This window comes from Mastigoproctus giganteus, chromosome 3, assembly GCF_048544385.1.
Source record: "Mastigoproctus giganteus isolate SK-2022 chromosome 3, ASM4854438v1, whole genome shotgun sequence".
In the NCBI taxonomy this organism is placed as follows: Eukaryota; Metazoa; Arthropoda; class Arachnida; order Uropygi; family Thelyphonidae; genus Mastigoproctus; species Mastigoproctus giganteus.
The window spans coordinates 15,829,096-15,847,195 of record NC_143577.1 but is presented as its reverse complement, the minus strand read 5'-3'; the positions used below and the strand labels follow the sequence as shown (position 1 = coordinate 15,847,195).

The 18,100-nt window shown below is 34.0% G+C and overlaps 1 protein-coding gene across 2 annotated transcripts in view; it reads right to left on the bottom strand.

Moving 5' to 3' along the window:
- The window catches only part of LOC150087734 (uncharacterized), a 176,587-nt gene that overhangs the window by 17,276 nt on the left and 141,211 nt on the right, over positions 1-18,100 (bottom strand). For both annotated transcript variants that reach the window (XM_090369185.1, XM_090369186.1), the window contains 7 exons: positions 16,241-16,444; positions 13,722-13,956; positions 10,495-10,711; positions 10,166-10,370; positions 9,629-9,865; positions 5,615-5,753; positions 2,635-2,794 (listed from right to left, as the gene is read on the bottom strand). In XM_090369185.1, the coding sequence (XP_090225311.1) occupies positions 2,635-2,794; positions 5,615-5,753; positions 9,629-9,865; positions 10,166-10,370; positions 10,495-10,711; positions 13,722-13,956; positions 16,241-16,444 (1,397 nt within the window). The remainder of the gene's footprint in view (positions 1-2,634; positions 2,795-5,614; positions 5,754-9,628; positions 9,866-10,165; positions 10,371-10,494; positions 10,712-13,721; positions 13,957-16,240; positions 16,445-18,100) is intronic.

Genomic DNA, 18,100 nt, shown 5'->3' with positions numbered 1-18,100 from the left:
TATTATATCATTGAACAGAAAGTTTTCTCTGTTTCATCACATTTTAAAATGAATGATTATACTGAACGGCAAATTTGTAAAAAATTTTCCTTCAAATTAGGTGGGAAAGCACAACAGAAACCCAGGAAATGTTAAAAACAGCTTTCAGAGAGGATATGTGTCATTTGCAGACTTTTCAGTGGTTCACAAAATTTAAAGAGGGCTATGTGTCTGTCATAGATGATCGTCGCCTTGGTCATCCTTCAACTTAAAAAAACCAATGATTCAATTGCTTGTGCTAGTGATCTGATCAGGAATGATTAATGTTTCAACTATCTGCAAAGTGAAATTGGTATTTCTTGTGGGACATGTCAATCAATTTTAATACATTATTCATTTCAACGAACTTTCTGCTTCACTTCCTCACTGATGAACACAGAGAGTGACTAGTTCTTGCACGAATGCCTTTGTCAATGTGCTGCTGCTGACCCACACTGTTTTTTACATCATCACTGACGATGAACAATGGGTATATGGCTAAGGCACAAAAATAAAGACCTGATCCCTTCTTCTCCGAGGCCCATGAAACAAGATGATCTGGATCAAATGTGATCATGCTAATCATATTTTTTTTGACTCACAGGGTCTATCCATTGTTCATTATAAATTTGTCTCACATAGTCAAACAGTGAACTAGGAATACTACAAAACAGTTATATACTGATTGTATGTGTGATGCTGTTCAGAATATCCAGAAAAAATGGGCTTCAAAGAAATGGCACTTGCATCATTGATAATGCCCCTGTACATGCAGTACTCTCCAAGAATTTCTTACAAAGCACTCTCATCATATTGTGATTCCCCCATCCACTACACTCACTGAATTTAACCCCCTGTTTCCCAAGCTTAAAGTCCTCCCCTTGAAGATCGGATTTGCAATGATTGAGAAAATTATTCAGAACATGACACATGTACTATTAGATTCCTAAAGAAGCCTATCAAGAATATTACTTCCAGAATTGTAATCAATGTACACAGCATCAAGAAGCCTACTTTGAAAAAAGATCCATTTGAATAGCTCCCAAATATTAGTTCAGACACAAACTTTCTTGATCACATCACATAATGTCCAATGAAATGCTAAAATAACTTAGAGTTTGGCTTTTATTTGCACTGCACACAACAGTTCTTTAAATAATTATGAAAGGCCAAAAGGGTAGGGTACCTCAATCCAGCAACCTTAAAGTCGACGTGATAAAGACCAGCAAGTTTATGGGAGCACATAGTGCATATTCAGATGTAAATAAAATTTAATTTTAATGAACAAACAATTAATTAAATGCAATTTTTTTTTTGCATTGCATTAAAATTGCATTTTTTTAAAATGCAATTTTAATGAACAAACAATTAATTAAATTTAATTTAATTGAAACATTTAAAAAAAATTTTTAAATGTTTTCAGATACAATTTATTTATTTATGTATCGAACAATATTTGAAAAAATGATGCTAAAATAATATCTGATAAATAATAAAATAATAACAAAATAATAAAAAAATTAAATAATTGATAAAATAAAATGCACACAAGGAATTCTTTATGGAAGGGGATGGCCAGAAATTTATCAAACTCTAACAGGAACCTAAATGATTTTGTGATAACTGAAAAGATAGTGGAAGAGAAATGTGTTGAAGCTAAACATAAAAAAATTGCCTGGGGTGGATGAGGTCTACCCAATTATATTAAAGGGGTGCAGCAAAGGAGGTAAGAAAACCCTTAGCCATAATTATAACAGCACCTTTGAATTCATGGCAGGTCCCTGTGAATTGGAGATATGCAAATGTATCCCCAATTTACAAAAGGGAATCAAAAGATGACAAGAGTAATTACAGACCTGTTACTTTTAACTTCTGTTCCATGGAAAATAATGGAGTCACTTGTTAAAGAAGTAAGGGAAGACCATCTAGACAAGAATGCCATTATACTGCAGTCATGGCATGGAATTTGGGAATTTAAGGGCCAACCACGTGTGACCAATCTGATTTGATACTACAATGCGGTAACAAAGGAACTGGATGCAAAAAATAATTTTGATATTATCTAATTGGATAATTGGTAAAGCTTTTGATACTATTTCACATGAAAGAATACTATATAAATTGGAGCAGTGTGGCATTAAAGACAAGTTATTGCTAAGGATAAAGGGATGGTAGAGTGGGAAAAGACAGAGAATAGTTATTAGTGAACACTGCTCTTTCTGGACTAATGTTATTTATAAGCGGAGTCCCTTAGGGTTCAGTGTTGAGCTCAGTGTGGTTTCTATATTTATTAATAATATTGATGAAGGTACAGTAGGCTTAATGTCTAAGTTTGCAGGGATTAACTATAGTAATCAAGGTAAGCTACTGCAACAAGATCTAGGAAAATTAGGCCAATGGGCTAAAAAATGGCAGTTGAAATTTAACATTGATAAATGCAAGGTACTGTATATGAGTAGCAATAATCTCAGATTAATATACCAAAATATAAGATAACAATCATAAGATAATTATAGGGCAACAATATTCCTCACTAAGCAGAGTTAAATATTAAATACATAAACTTCACTGAGTTGATTAAATATATTTCACTGAATAGATTAAAATGTCAATTACCTCTGGCTCAATAAGAACAATCATCATCAAAGTACCAACTGCCAGTTGTGGTGGATCTGGTTCACAATCTAAACCATCCCAGTTACACTCTTCACTATTACATCCATAATCACAATGGCCATTAGCGTAATTCTTCAAGCAGTATGTATCATAATGTTCACTATTTAAAAATAAAACATACATTGTAAAAAAAAAAAAAATTTCTAAATGTAAATAAAAGAATTTATCTCAAATTAATATACCAGAGCAATATTTCATAACCAGGGGTTCTGTACAGATTCCCTGGGGGATCCACTCATTTCTAGAGAAATTTTATATAGAGGGTATATTTGATAGCACAGAAAATCATTTTAATAAAAATGTTATGGTAACATTAAATGTGAAACACATGCCTTATGTATAAATACAGGTAACTTGTTGCCTATTGAGCTACTAGGTGTCACCATTAGTTATTCTGGTTATTGGGGAAATTTCAACTTAGGTAAAATTTGATTTGCGTAGCATTCCAACGCAACCTTTATGTTAATTGGGGAGTAACAATAACAGTAATAGTAATTGCCATATAGTGCAAGGAAGCACCACAAGCATTTGCTGCACTGGTGGATGGGGGGGGGGGAGAGAAAGAAAGCAAGTAAATAAGAAAATACAAATTATGTGCTTCCCACCTCACATAAGTAACTATCTAGTTGACCTTTGAATTCATCCAAATGGTCAACCTCAACTATCTGTGAAGGCAACTTGTTCCAGCAATCAATGACTCACTGGTTAAAAGAAAACTTCCTACAATCTAGTCTAAACCTCTTTCACTGTAATTTGAATTTATGGCCCCCAGTTCTGGATTCTTTATAACAGTAAAAATTCCACCCTCATTCATTTTACTAGCTCCTCTCAGAGCCTTACAAACCTGTGCTTTCTTGTATTCAGCCCTGGCCTCTCTAATCATATATATGGTACTATTACAGATCAACATGTACCTGTTCTAGGCTTCAGTACTTTTCGTTGCTCTTTTCATCATTCATCCATTTTGGCATCCTCCTCCTGCAATATTTTCTTAATGGCATGTATGTGTTCGTGGCTTCTGCTATTTTTGCTTTAAAAGTATTCCAAAATTCAAATGTATTCGCCCTCACCCTGCAATCCACCCAATCCACCTAGTAGTACCTAAAGCTATCAAAGTCCCCTCTTCTGATATTAAAACCCATGCCTTTACCTTTAACTACTGCAACATCTTTTTTCGTCTTCCAACTGACAATTGTTTGATCACTACTTGACAATGGTTCCTGTACTTTAAGCCCTGTGATCCGATTTGTGAGTAACAATGAGACAGGCCATGCCGGACTATTTTAGTACCCGAGGCAAGAATGGAAAATTGCACCCTACTGTTAATGATGGCAACATTGGCAATTATTTAATCTTTCTTTTGACACCCCTTTCAGCTTTTCACGTGAGGGAAGAGCCTCGTTCGCCTCACCCTTGGCATGGCTCTGCGATGAGGTTAAGAATATTCTCATCCCTAGTGTTTTCTATAACGTGCTGGAACAAATAATAATCATTTAATTTATTTTAAAAAAAAAAAATTTTCTCCATGCAGTTTCCCTCTCACTTATTCCAATCAATCTGAGACAGTTTGAAGTTACCAATAATAAGACATTTGTACGTGCTTACCCATTCCATCTACATGTAGAGACTCTCATCATACTCTTCACAACCTTCTGATCTATGAAGAGTATGATGACAACCTTCTGATCTATGAAGAGTATGATGACAACCTTCTGGTCTGTAGATTACTCCCACTCTTATTATATCTCTTCCAACTAACTCACACCACACAGATTCTCTCTCTCTCTCTCTCTCTCTCTCTCTCTCTCTCTCTCTCTCTCTCTCTCTCTCTCTCTCTCTCTCTCTCTCTCTCTCTCTCTATATATATATATATATATATATATATTTAGGTAGCCCTCATTTTGCGCTGGTCTGATATGCGCTGATCACTAATCACAACGCCATTTTTATTTTTATTTATTTTTGCAATTTTTTTATAAATTGAAAGTTCTTGTTTATACTCCAGCACAAACCACCAGTTCAGCAGAGTTTACAATAAATCAATCAATACAAATGTTAATCATATTTAGCAGTTGAGGGCTTGGGACCTGGTCCACTCAGCTACAACATAATATCCCCAGAAGAATGAAGGGAAAATATGTTATATACCATAAAAAAAAAAAAAAAAAAAAACACTTTATTTGGGGGCAGCTGTGAAGTAGTATCACTTTCACTTATTCTCTTAGGCAGCACCATGATAACAGTCAAATGAAATTTTCAGTAAAGAACTTCACAGGGTTAAGTTACAAGGGATGCTGTCACACCTTACAACATGCGAATGAAGCACGAACTACATGATGATAGTTTGATGTGAAGTTGTTGAAAATTATTGGATAATGCGAATTTCATCTTCACCACAATAACCCAACATGTAACAAATATTACATACAAAATGCAAACAAAAGCTCCCACTTTGCTCTCTAATAAAACTGGACTGACTCTACAATCCAGAAAGGAAAGAAAGGAAAGGATGTAGAAACCAAGGGCTAGAGTGTAATTCTCCGAAGAAATAGCCGATGGGACACAGTCCGCATGGCTTAAACGTCGTGGAGTCTCTCTGAAGTGCATCGACGTAGTTCACCTGTCTCAAACACGTTGTTGAATATTTCTTTAGAATTTTTAAAGCAGAAAATTAAATGTTAACTCTAATTATTTGACTAGATTCTAATTATGCTGCAGATTATTATCCAACATAGTTTGTATGGGAGCAAAAATAAAAACTTATACTTATTGTTCCATCATTCGACTTCACTCTTAAAAATTATACCGAAAGTATCTTTACAATTTTACCAAAAAAAAAAAAAAATTATGTAAGTCCGAAATTACGTAACTCAGGCTTATGTAAGTTGGGGACTAATGGAGATTTTATAAAATTACTTACTTGCAGGGCATCACTGTCTGTTGACAATCAAATCCATCAAGTAGGCAATCTATGTTATTACACTCTTCATTGCATTTAGTATCACGAAAAACATCCCAACAGTTGATTGCAGCAGTGCAGTTCACCCAAGGATTAATACCTGTAAATTATAAAAGAATTACATTAATGTAAATTTAAAGTGTGCTTCTGTATGTTAAAAATCATTCAAATTAAACTTGAATTCTAAAAGTTAAAAATTTCATATTCTTCATCAATAAAAATAAACATTTTGCCAGAAATTATTATATTTGTTAATTTGAAATAAAAAAAATCATAAATTTTATACAGCATGCTTCAAAAAAAAAAAAAAAAAAGGGTAAGTGAAACTGCACAACCTTTACAAGTGTTTTAAGTTCAACTTTTATTGTTTTTTTTTTTTTTTTTTTTTTTTGGACCATCCCTATACACAAAATAAAATAAATAACTTGATTTTATTTTGAAATAAAATAATAATGTTTCCAAAATTTTTATATTCATTTCACCAGTAGTGAGCAACAGCACAAATCCAATTTTATTTCTTATTTCAGCAAAAAAAGTTACCAGTTCTGGATACTTGATTTCTAGTGGCATCCAAAAATAATATGATACAAAAATCTATAAAATATCAGAATTCACGTATGCATCTGGATAGTCCATACAGCCAGGCCTCGCATAACACGAGTTCGATTAATGCGTGTTTCAGTTACCAATATTTAAAAAAATTATACCACTTTTCACTTTACATGATGCAAATTTCCAGTTAATGTGATCTTTTTTTTTATGCGATAGTTGAAAAAGATTTGAATCGCGCATTAAGCTTACCACGCGTCAGACAGGTATTAAACAAATGTTTGCCTGCTGCCCGCCTCAGTGTGTTCCATCCGCTAATAAAGTCAATGCAGACTTGCATTTAAAAATTCTAATTTTTAAATGAGCCAGATGAAAATGTTACCACGAAGGAGATAACAGTAAAAGAACTAGATGAAATCTTTCGTATCGCAGAGAACCTAAAACAGAAGGTGTGAGGTTCTCTGCGATATTTATTTCGCCAGGACCCAGAGAAGATTGTCATCTTTCGGAAAGTGATTGATGAAAAGAGAAAGTCAACACTGTTCAAATATTTCTTCACAGTCATTTCTTCATTGTGTATTTTATGTCAGAGGTTCCCAAACTTTCTCGGTTCACAGTGCCCTTAGTGTCTCAGTAATTTTTTCATGGCGCACCTAGACCAAAAGAAATACCTAACGGTTCCAGTTCCATTTAGTAGTTAGGTCCAAACAACTTAATAAGAAATGTTGAAACTGTGAACTACCTCAAGCTAGTAGTTTACGCGGTGTCCGACAGATGTTGAGAATTGCTGTGCTTCCATCGAAAATTTAAAATATTCCGCGGCGCACAGTTTGGGAACTGCTGTTTTATGCAATAAACATTTAATTCCATAATTATTTTCATTATATTTTACATTGTATACAGTTAAAAAGTTATTTAAAAGGTATTTTTAAAATTCTTTATAGACATTCCAGAACATCAAGGACCAATTATAATTTTTCCTATTGATTATTATATTTGATTAACACGTTTCCGTTTTGCGCTCACAGGACGAATTAATCGCGGCCAGCCTGTATATAAATACAAGAGGTGGTTAAACAGTCTCTGCTGATGATTTCTTAGCTCAGACTTTTTTTTAGGTTGAGAGTCCCATTTTGTGTAAAACATGATTCACTTGTAACCAGAACATGGCTGAAAAACTGAGTATCGCGTGTACGTTGCCAAATGAGCCACTGATGAAGTTTCTGCATTCATTCATTCATATCTTGTGGCAACAAGCAATTCTTGTACAGGCATACTGTGAAATGGATACAACTGCTATTCATGTAATGTCCTCCATGCTCTTGCAAATGAAACATTTATGCGACCTAACAAACTTCTGGTACTGTGATAGGAGATATTTCAATAGCAGGAAATATCTGCTCTTCAACATTTGCAGTTTATCAAAATCTTCCTCTACCAGCATTTACTCTTAATGGTTTCAATGTGCCTATTTTCCCTAAGTTGTCTCTTTATAGAAGAAAATGTTTTATGATTTGGACTTGTTAAGATGGAAATGTTTTGGTGTATCTGTGAAGAGCAGCTATGCAATTCTTATGAACTTTGCCATAAATTAAAATCATATTGGTTAACTTAGCAAAAGTACACAGATTTATAGCACCTTCCATAAGATCGGTTTAATAATGCCATTCTGTAAATGAAGCAGTTGGGGAACCTGAAACTCAAATAACAGACATACTGACATTGCTAGTATGTACTCTGCTACACTAGTTACTCACAACTGAGTAACAGGTATGATTCCTGTAGTAGGACAATCCTATCATGTCAGTGTTGGTCCCATCCATCTAAATATGAAGTAAAAATGTTTTATCATTTTTACAGTTTTATAATTTATGATTAATCTTTTAACATCTTGGAAATAAACACTTTTGAGACATGTTTATAGGAACTTCTTTTCTTATTTTTTACTGTAGATTAAAGGCTTCTGTAGCTGAGTGGTCAGGAGAAGGAATGCAGTAGCACATGCTCTTTGAGTAGACTGGGGTTTAAGCCCCTGACTGCTAAATATGGCCAATCTTCCAACCAACACTGGATCAGCATAGCAAATTATGATCTATTCCCTCAACATGAATTGTTGAGGAGTCTTCCATCCTGCAGTGGGTTGATAATGGCTGCAGTTTTATGCTCCTACATTTGTCCTGTGCAATTTTTAAATTCCCTGTATAAGAAATGCCATTATTTGCAATTTTTTTTCCTAGATAGGCAAACAAAAAAAAATTATGGTTATAGAGAGACCCTGACTCATATTTTGTTGGAACCTTATGCAATTACAGACAAAACTGTCAACTTGGTGTTGACAGTTTTAACAACCATGCATAAAGAATATATAAATCCTAGGCATAAAGATAGCACCTTCCATAAGGTGCTATCTTTATGGTATCTTTTTCATCTACACAGACTGTAAAAAGCACTTTCAAAATCATATAAATATCAGTTTTCTTCTCTCCTCTCTGAATCAGTAATTTTTAAGTGAATATTAGCTTCCATGTAGAATACTCTCTTATCTTAAACTAGTGTGTGTGTGTGTGTGTGTGTGTGTGTGTGTGTGTGTGTGTGTGTGTGTGTGTGTGTGTGTGTGTGTGTGTGTGTGTGTAGATATACTGATGGCATATAGTTATTGCATGAGAAGGTGATTCACAAAACAAAGTGTGAGAGTGCTGCCACAGCATACTGCCTTAGCTACCGACCACTGATATATTTTATTGCATACAAAATCATTTTACCAAAAAGCCCAATAAATTAAAATTGTACAGAACTTGGACGATATGTTATCTCAGTTAAAAGTACATCCCTGTTTATAATTTTCTATTTGTATTTATTAATATAGAAAGCCTCTTTTATTTCTCTGTTGATTTTTGCCTGTTTTTGTTGTAATAATTCAGTCTATAATGATGATGATATTCAAAAACAATGCCTACAATTTCCCTAAGAAGAATTCATCAAGCAACCTTCTATTTTTCCTTCTTAAAAATTGATATTACTGCCTTAATCTAATCTTGTGGTAGCATTCCTTTCATACATATATAACTTATCTAGGCATCTTGATTTTAGATTAAAATTGTTTAATATCTTCATCGGGTATTGAATTGACAGATGTAATGTATTCTTCAGCACAGCTGCCAACTCCTTCCCCAAAGACTTCAAAGTTATTAGGTAACAATAATGTTACTAAAATTAAAAGTATGTAAATTCTAAAGTTGTTAAGATTTCCTTCAGTCTCTGACAGGATAGGAACAAGCCTCTCTGAATGAGTGAGAAATGAGGATACACATATACTGTCATGAAGTAAATACTATTTAAATCAAATTAAATTCAGGCAGCAAATACTGTTTAAATTTCATTACTGACCTAGAGTACATGAGCAAAGGATGCAATTTTTTTACTTACCTAGCGAACAGTCTCCACCATCAAAATTACAAGCAAGGCTATTGCAGTCTTCATCACAAACTCTATTACCTCCTTTCTGATCACATCTATTAATCTTGCACATCTTTTCTTCCTCCAGCGAATTATCAGGCACTGATCCAGATTGTATCACCATACCAATTCCACCTTCAAAGTGGGGATCAAATGACTCACAACGTGCACCATTCCAGTGAGGAGAACATTCACATTCATATTTTCCTAGATGGGGGTAAAAAATACTTTCAAAATTAATAATTGATACATATATATATATAAAATAATTAAATTTATGTCATTCTTTAATGGTCGCTTTGCTTAAAAACTTTTATATTACTGGAATTTTATCATAAAATATTTTAAAGGTCTATCTACCAATGATATTCAAAAACAATGCCTACAACTTCCCTAAGAAGAGTTCATCAAGAAACCTTATGTTTTTCCTTCTTCAATGAAATAGAATGGTTTTCAAAGAAACAGAATGAAAAATAGATACTAATATTAGAAGTTAGCAATATTTACCTATTCTGTCATAGCATGTTCCACCATTAAGACAGGGCTGAGATTTACACTCATCAATAGTATCCTTTTCACAGTGCTTTCCGCCTGCTCCTCTTGGACAAACACACACGTAGCCACGTGCATTTGGACGACACTGACCGTCATTTTTACAAGGATTACTTGCACAAGTAGTATTGGTAAAACCACAGTTGTCTCCCCAAAATGCCTGCACAATAAAACAAAACATTAACATTTCATTAAGTATTTTTATATCAGTATTACTTCAAAGTGGCAACTTTTTTAGTTAAATGCAGGAATATGATTTCACAAGGAATCAGATGAATACTCACCTCTGTACAGACACATGTGTGGCCATGTGCAGTGCTTGTACAGGCTGCACCATTCAAACAAGGATTAGATGCACAAAAATTCACTTTTGTCTCACAGTGACGACCCATATAGCCCAATTTACAATCACAACGGTAATTATTGACAAGCTGAACACAATCTTGAGTACCAGGACTGGAACAAGGATCAGATAAACATTCATTCACATCACCTTCACATCTAAAAAGAAAAACGAGAATACATATACATCATTTAATAAATAATAAAAGTTGAATAAGTAAGAATTTCTTATATAAAATAGAAACTGTCAATAGTCAACAGGAAGGATGGTTGGAGAATAGATGTGTGTAAGTTTGCTTTTAGCCAGTGGGTGGCTGAAACAAACTCCCATCTAATGTTGTGGAAGTGGATGCTTGAATAAATTCAAGGAAGAACTAAATAAACTGTTGGAGGGGATGGATAGGTGAAGTGGGAAGTTTTTTTCTTTTCTTTTCTTTTTTTTTTTTTGGCTGATGCTATATTAGCATGCTAACATTATTTGCCACTACTAATACTAATTTTTTTTTAAATCATTTGATTACAATATGAGAGAGAGAGAGAGAGAGAGAGAGAGAGAGAGAGAGAGAGAGAGAGAGATCACAATTAAAGTCATTTTATGGTTATATGGGTGAAGGAGCAATCAGAACAGCCGGAGCTATTCCATCATCTTTTTTCAACAAGAATACACAATTTCATAATTACACCCATGAATGATTAAGGGTCAAACTGAAATCATTTTTAAGTAGTACCTCAAAATAAAAGTGCAACTTCTCAACTTGGTATATTGCATTCCATATCAACCAGAATGCAGAGTCCATTACAATGGTTAACATCCAAACCTTAGGACAGAATGACACATCTGCATCCTGAAACTCTATACAGTGGCACCTTGGTTTGCGAGCATAATTCGTTCCGGAAATGTGCTCGTAATCCAAAGCACTCGTATATCAAAGTGAATTTCCCCGTAAGAAATAATGGAAACCCAGATGATTTGTTCCAAAACTCAAAAATATTCATATACTGTAAAAATGATTAATACAAAATACATACATACTTTTTTATATTTTTAATATTTAAATTTAATATACATAAAGCAATTGAATTTATTAATTATTGGGTAGGACGACTTTCACTGTCACTAACGGAATCACTGCTATCTGTTGGCTTTTTCTTTTTGTTTGACTTTAACAAGGAACCTATCCAATGACACTTGCTTTTGCCTCCTTTTGAGGGTTTCATGGAAATATGACATTGCATTGTCGTTAAACAGATTCATCGCTCACACTATTACAAAACGAGGAGGCACGCTTGATACACATAAACAAAGCTGCGCGCATGTAGCAACTGAATAAACAACACCGTAAAGGCAGAGATACACTATTAACACCTCACATTTTACTAAAGCACATTTCTAGGGATTACTACCATAAAACAATAAAAACAATTTCCAGTTGCGTTTCTGCTAGTGGAATCTGTTATAAACTGGTAGTAAACTTGATCTAATTGCATTTGCGATTATACTGATAGCTGGAATTGTGTTGGTTTTTACTTTATTAGGGTGAAATGTGTTTCCCCTTCACTGATATAAAAAACATAAATACATTTTCAGAATCTTCTCTTCATTCCTATCGTGTTGCGTTCGGTTGGGGTGATTCTGCGTTTGACTGCCATTTCTTGAAAACACAAAGGTGTATCGTGCATAAGCGAATTCGGTTTGTGTTATATAAGATATCGTTCCCGTATTTATAAATAGTGTATGATCGAATTCGTGTAGTGTAAACACATGTTATACGAGGACTGACTGTACTCGTATTGCAAGACCTCACTCGTTTATCAAGTTAAAATTTATTAAAAATTTTTGCTCGTCTTGCAAAACACTCGCAGACCAAGTTACTCGTAATCCAAGGTACTACTGTATTAACAAAGAAATCATCAGCCATGCCCAACAAAATAGCATAGCCTGGCCTTTTTTGACACTTGTGCAGCAAGCAAGAATAAAGCCTGTGGCTTCCTTGCACTACACGGCAAATACTATTACTAAAACCCAAATAAACCTACTGCCAAAAAAAATTTCAAATAAAGTTGATCACAAATCCATAAATGTATGATGGCCATACAGATCTCCATTTGGGACTTACATATGCCTTACTGCCCTAGTGACCACACCAATATCCGCTGCTTATTTTAATATTTCAAAATTAATTACTGCCCTAGTGACCAAACCAATATTCACTGTTTATTTTAATATTTCAAAATTAATTTCTCAGCTGCCATTTAATGAAGTCTATCTACACTTTTCAGGAAATGGAGCATTTGTTCAGTAACAGCATTACATGTTTGTATCATCATATGTTTTTGAGTAAATCAGAAACTGAAACCCTGCTGGGGTTTCATGTACAACTGTCATGGATGTGCTGAGATTAGTCCAATAACAGTACAACAGTGGTAGACAAAGAGGTATTTTGGAAAGCACAAATCACCATATCTTGGTAATTTGTGCTTTCTAATATCTCATGGATCTAGTACTGCAGTCAATGGCCAAACCTGGTTACACTCCCAGCAGCACAAAACAAGAGTGTACAGTTATGGTAGTGCAAGAACACCAACAAAGGATAGGAAGGCTATAAAAATCTTGCTTGGTCTGATGAATTCCGGCTCCTGCTGTTTCAGGCTGATGACAGAACCAGAATACGGCAAAAACAATGAGTTCATGGACCCTTCCTGTCAGGTGCCAACAATGCAGGCGGCTGGTGGTGGAGGTGTACTGGTGTGGTATGTGTTTTTATGGTGCAGGTAGGATCCCTTGATTTCCAACCAGACATATTATTTTATGGCTGAAGTGCATCCATTTGCAAATGGGTGGTTTTTCAAATAGGATAACAGTGGCAGATCTGCAACCATCTTTAACAACTGTGGCAAGCAACTGAGTCAATATGGACCAGCATCCCACCTCAACTCCAACATCTCACTGGAGAGCCAAACACAGGCTGTTCTGAGGGCTGGAGAGGGTCACTATTCATTATTAAGTAGGTGCACCTAATAAAATAGCCTCTTGTGTTAAATATACATGCTTATGCACTAAAGGGTTAAAGAAATATCAACAAAACTATAATTGACAAGTGTAATTATAACAATTCATAGCATCACAAAAATAAACTGGTACTGAAAAACTATTCAAATTCTTCCTTACCTGGGGCCAACATAACCAGGCGGACATTGACATTCATATCCTCCAACTTTGTCAACACATGTTCCTCCATGATGACATGCACCTTCAAAACACTCATTAACATCAATTTCACAGAGAATACCGAGGGTTCCATGTGGACATGAACAAACAAACTTATTGACCAAGTCATGGCATGTTCCACCATTGCGGCAAGGGTTTGGATCACAATCATTGATGTTGAACTCACAGTAGAGACCTATTAAATTAATTATGTTATTAAAATTAATATGATCTAAAATGAATATAAAGAACACAAAATAAATTATCCAGCAACAAAATACTCAAAACGTTTTTATATTTTAAATAAATACAAGTTATCATAATTAAGAGAGTGAATATAATACAGGCAGTTCTCGCTTTACGAGTTCCCGGATTTACGAGTTTTCCCCCTCAAGTATCAACAAAATCAAAAATATGAACATTAATTGCAAAAAATGAATGTTAAACATTCATAAATACCGCATTCCAAACCATGTGCGTAGCTATACAATACAGTGTACCCCGCTTTACGATATTAATCATTTCCAGAGACACCATCGTATTGTTAAAATATCGTAATGTGAACCCAATAACACACTGTTTTTTGGAAATTCATTTCAAGATCTTGGAAGTTGAAATTTTCGATATATAACTAAGCTATTTATCTCTCTAAAATGTCATTTTTAAGGTCACGAGCGTGACCTTAATGCCATATAAAAAGGTCATGGGCATGGTTTGTAAATTGTATTAGTTACCAATTCAAATCATTAAAATGCACTACACCTTTCATCGTTATAAGAATCAATTTTAAACACCTTTGTGATATTTTTCTAAAGCACATTTCTGGAGGTCACGACTATAAAACAATAAAAACAATTTGCACTTTACAGTTTATTGGGCTTTTCTGTTACTGCAAGCAATTATAAATGGGTAGTAAACTCTTATCTTCTTGCATTTGCGAAAATACCGATAGGTGGAATTGTGTGATTTTTATGTTATTATGGTGAAATGTGAATCCCCTTCACTGAAATCTTCAATCGTATAAAAAACATAAATAAATTTTCAAAATCTTCTCTTCATTCCTTTTTTTTTAAGCTTTGTAAACTTGTTACTCCACACAAATCATGATAGTTGCAATTTGTGTGCCATTAAAAAATGCTTACGCATGCAATCGTGAAATTTATAATTAAAAGAGAAGATTATCTTGGAAACAAACACCTCTTGAAACATTTCTGAAGACTACTCCTTGTGCAACAAACCAACGAGTGCTGAGCCAATAATAGTGATCAACGAGTGTGCATTTAGTCGATGATGATGAAGGATAAACATTCTTTAACATTTGTAAGTCGTAAATAATTTCTCTATTATTATAATTTGCTTGATTTTACAGGCTACGCTTTCATTTCTTTCAATAAATCAATCATTGTTTAAACATAAACTAATTAGCTAACCAATTGCATTGTTGAGAACGTAACTCCTATTTTAAACCTTATGTCTATGGGAAATAAATTCCCGCTTTATGAGTGCGCGCTAGGAACGAATTAACTTGTAAAGTCAAGAACTACCTGTACATCGCTCTGCATAACTTCATGAATCTAGATTTTTCTTTTTTTTTTTTTTGAAATCTATAAAATTAATGTTGTAAGTCCTCCCTAGGGATTTTATTTTTAAAAATCAGTATGGAATAATATTTATAAAAATACAAAATCCCTAACTAAATGTATAATGTTCAGTAGAAGCACAGAGCAAGAAGCAAGCAGCAAAGAACTGATGCTAAACTGACCATCACAGAAAGGTCTGCTGGGAGGGTTGAGTTGACTGAATGGTTTCCTGTAGGGTGGGGAACTGCTGCTATTATTTAGGGCTCACTATGTTTTCTGTGTTGACAAACAGAGGCGACAAACACAGGGGATGGGGAACAGAAACTTTGCTACAATCCTGTTTACATTTGTTAGGGTTATTTTAGATTAATTCATATTCAATAATAATGATTTTTGGGTTATCAATGTTAAAGAAATTACTTTCAGAAAGATAAAGAATGACACACTGTGTTTTCCAGTTTGGTATCCTCCCTGGCATTTTCATCTAGTCTGGTCATCAGTAGAACTGGCCAGCTTAATTTTGTTGCTAAACTGGCACTGAAATTGGTAAATGGAATCTCTAACCTGGGGGGGGGGAGTAATAATCTGAGAATTTGTTAAATTCTTTGTGTTAATTTCTCTCTTCAGGGAAGGACTGTAATGTTTGTTTTTTATGTAATTTCATTTTTTATGAGGTTATATAGTAAATTTTCACTCTCTTAAAAAGTCATCAATAAATACAAGCAAGCAATGCAATTTAAAAAAGTTTAATGATGATTAAAAATTAAATAGATTAATAAAATGTTGACCAAACATCTATAAATATAATTTTCTTGAAGAGACTGTATAAATATAAAAAATATTTATCACAAGAATATGCAATTCTAGCACATATATCATTACACTAAATTAAAAACTTACCTTGAAATCCTGGAAGGCAGTCACAGACATAATCCCCAATAAGATCATTACAAGTTGCTCCATTCTGACATGGCTGAGAAGAACATTCATTGATTTCATGTTGGCAATAACTACCTTCATACCCTTCTTGACAAATGCAGCGATGACTATTGCCAATATTTTCACATGTTCCACCGCTCTTGCAGAGATCAGCTAATTCAATACCTGAGAGGGAAATAATTCAGTTTTGAATATACAGGAATATAAAAAAAAATAATTAATTTATGAAAGGTAAAAAAAAAAGTTTCTCAGAGACCAACAAAAGATTTCTCTCTTACAGAGTCCTTGCTGGGCTATGAAAAAGTTTGTTGACAACAGCTGTTAACTATGCTCTGGTGAAAATTCATTTTTTAACAGAGATACAGTACAGCATCGTTAATTTAAACTGATTGGGACTGGGGTAGTTCGGACTTCCGAACTTTTCAAAAATACTGTTCTGGAGACAAAAAAGGTTTAGTAAGTTTAGAAATAAAAACACTCAGTTGTACTTATGTATTTTTATTCATAGGTAACAAAAAAAAAAAAAAAAAAAATGGAACTTTCAGCCTCAATGACACATGTATAGGCCTTTAAAGAAAATAATTACTTATTTTTTGCTGCACCATTTTCAAACTTCATTTCTTTGCTGCCAGATCTCACTCTTTTCAGCAAGGGTAGTTGAGTTGGACAGCATTCAGTTTATTGATTCTGCATTCAGTTTGTTTGTCAATTTTCACACATTTAATTTTGTCAATTGGTAAGGTTATAAAAGTGTAAATTTGTGCTTTATATCTTCATTTTTATAGCCTTTGGATAATATTCCTCCTATTTTCACTTATTAGATTTGCTGCTTAATAGAATCAAAATTCAATTGGCAAACGTGATAACAATAACCAGTGCTTACTGCAATTATTTTATGGCACTAGCATAAAAAAATAAATAAATGCTGACTTGTTTGGATTGTTGACGTTTCGAATTATTGACATTTGGATTTTTTACGCTCTACTGTACTGTGTTTTCTTTTAAATTTTTTTATCCCTTACAATTAAATAACGGAATATTTTAATAGTCAACACAAATATAATGCTCCCTTTTCTTCTTTTTAAGATGGCAGTTATAACTAAGTAAAATAAAATAAAAATAAAAATTAATAATTAAAAAATTAAACATCTTTCACAATAAACATGTCATACCACAATTCTTTTTTCCCTACCAGAAAAGTATAAATTAGTTGTTCAAATACTGAACACAACAGCTGATAATGCTATATTACATTCCTGCTTATTTTTTATTTTCCTTCCAGTTTTTTCTTTATTCTAACTGCCCACTTCCACAGCACAATATCTACATACTAATTTGCATATTATAGGATGCCATCAGCATTTAGTTTGCTCAATCCATTTAAATCCTTAAACAATTCAATTAGGTCTCCTTAGAGCAGCTTACTTTCCAGATGCTGCAATTTGCAGAACGGAAGTCTTTCTTGGAAGGAGAAATGTTACACTTCTTTGCTGGAAATTTACAATCTTTGTAAAATGAGGATTCCAGAATGGTAAGCAGTACTCAAGATGCTGCTTAACCATTGCCATATACAACAGGATAATCATCTCCTTGTCCCTGCTGGAAAAATTCCTGCATACTATTAATGAAACTCCATGAGATGACAATTGAAATGAGCAGCAGCCTGGAAAACAAGGTGCAGGGGATTCCAGAGACTGCTGGGAGTCTATTGAAATGAGCAGCAGCCTGAAAAACAAAGTGAAGGGAATTCCAGAGACTACTGGGAGTCATTGCAGAAAAATTAAATACATGTGCTGTGTTAGGGCGGCTAAGAGTGGGAAC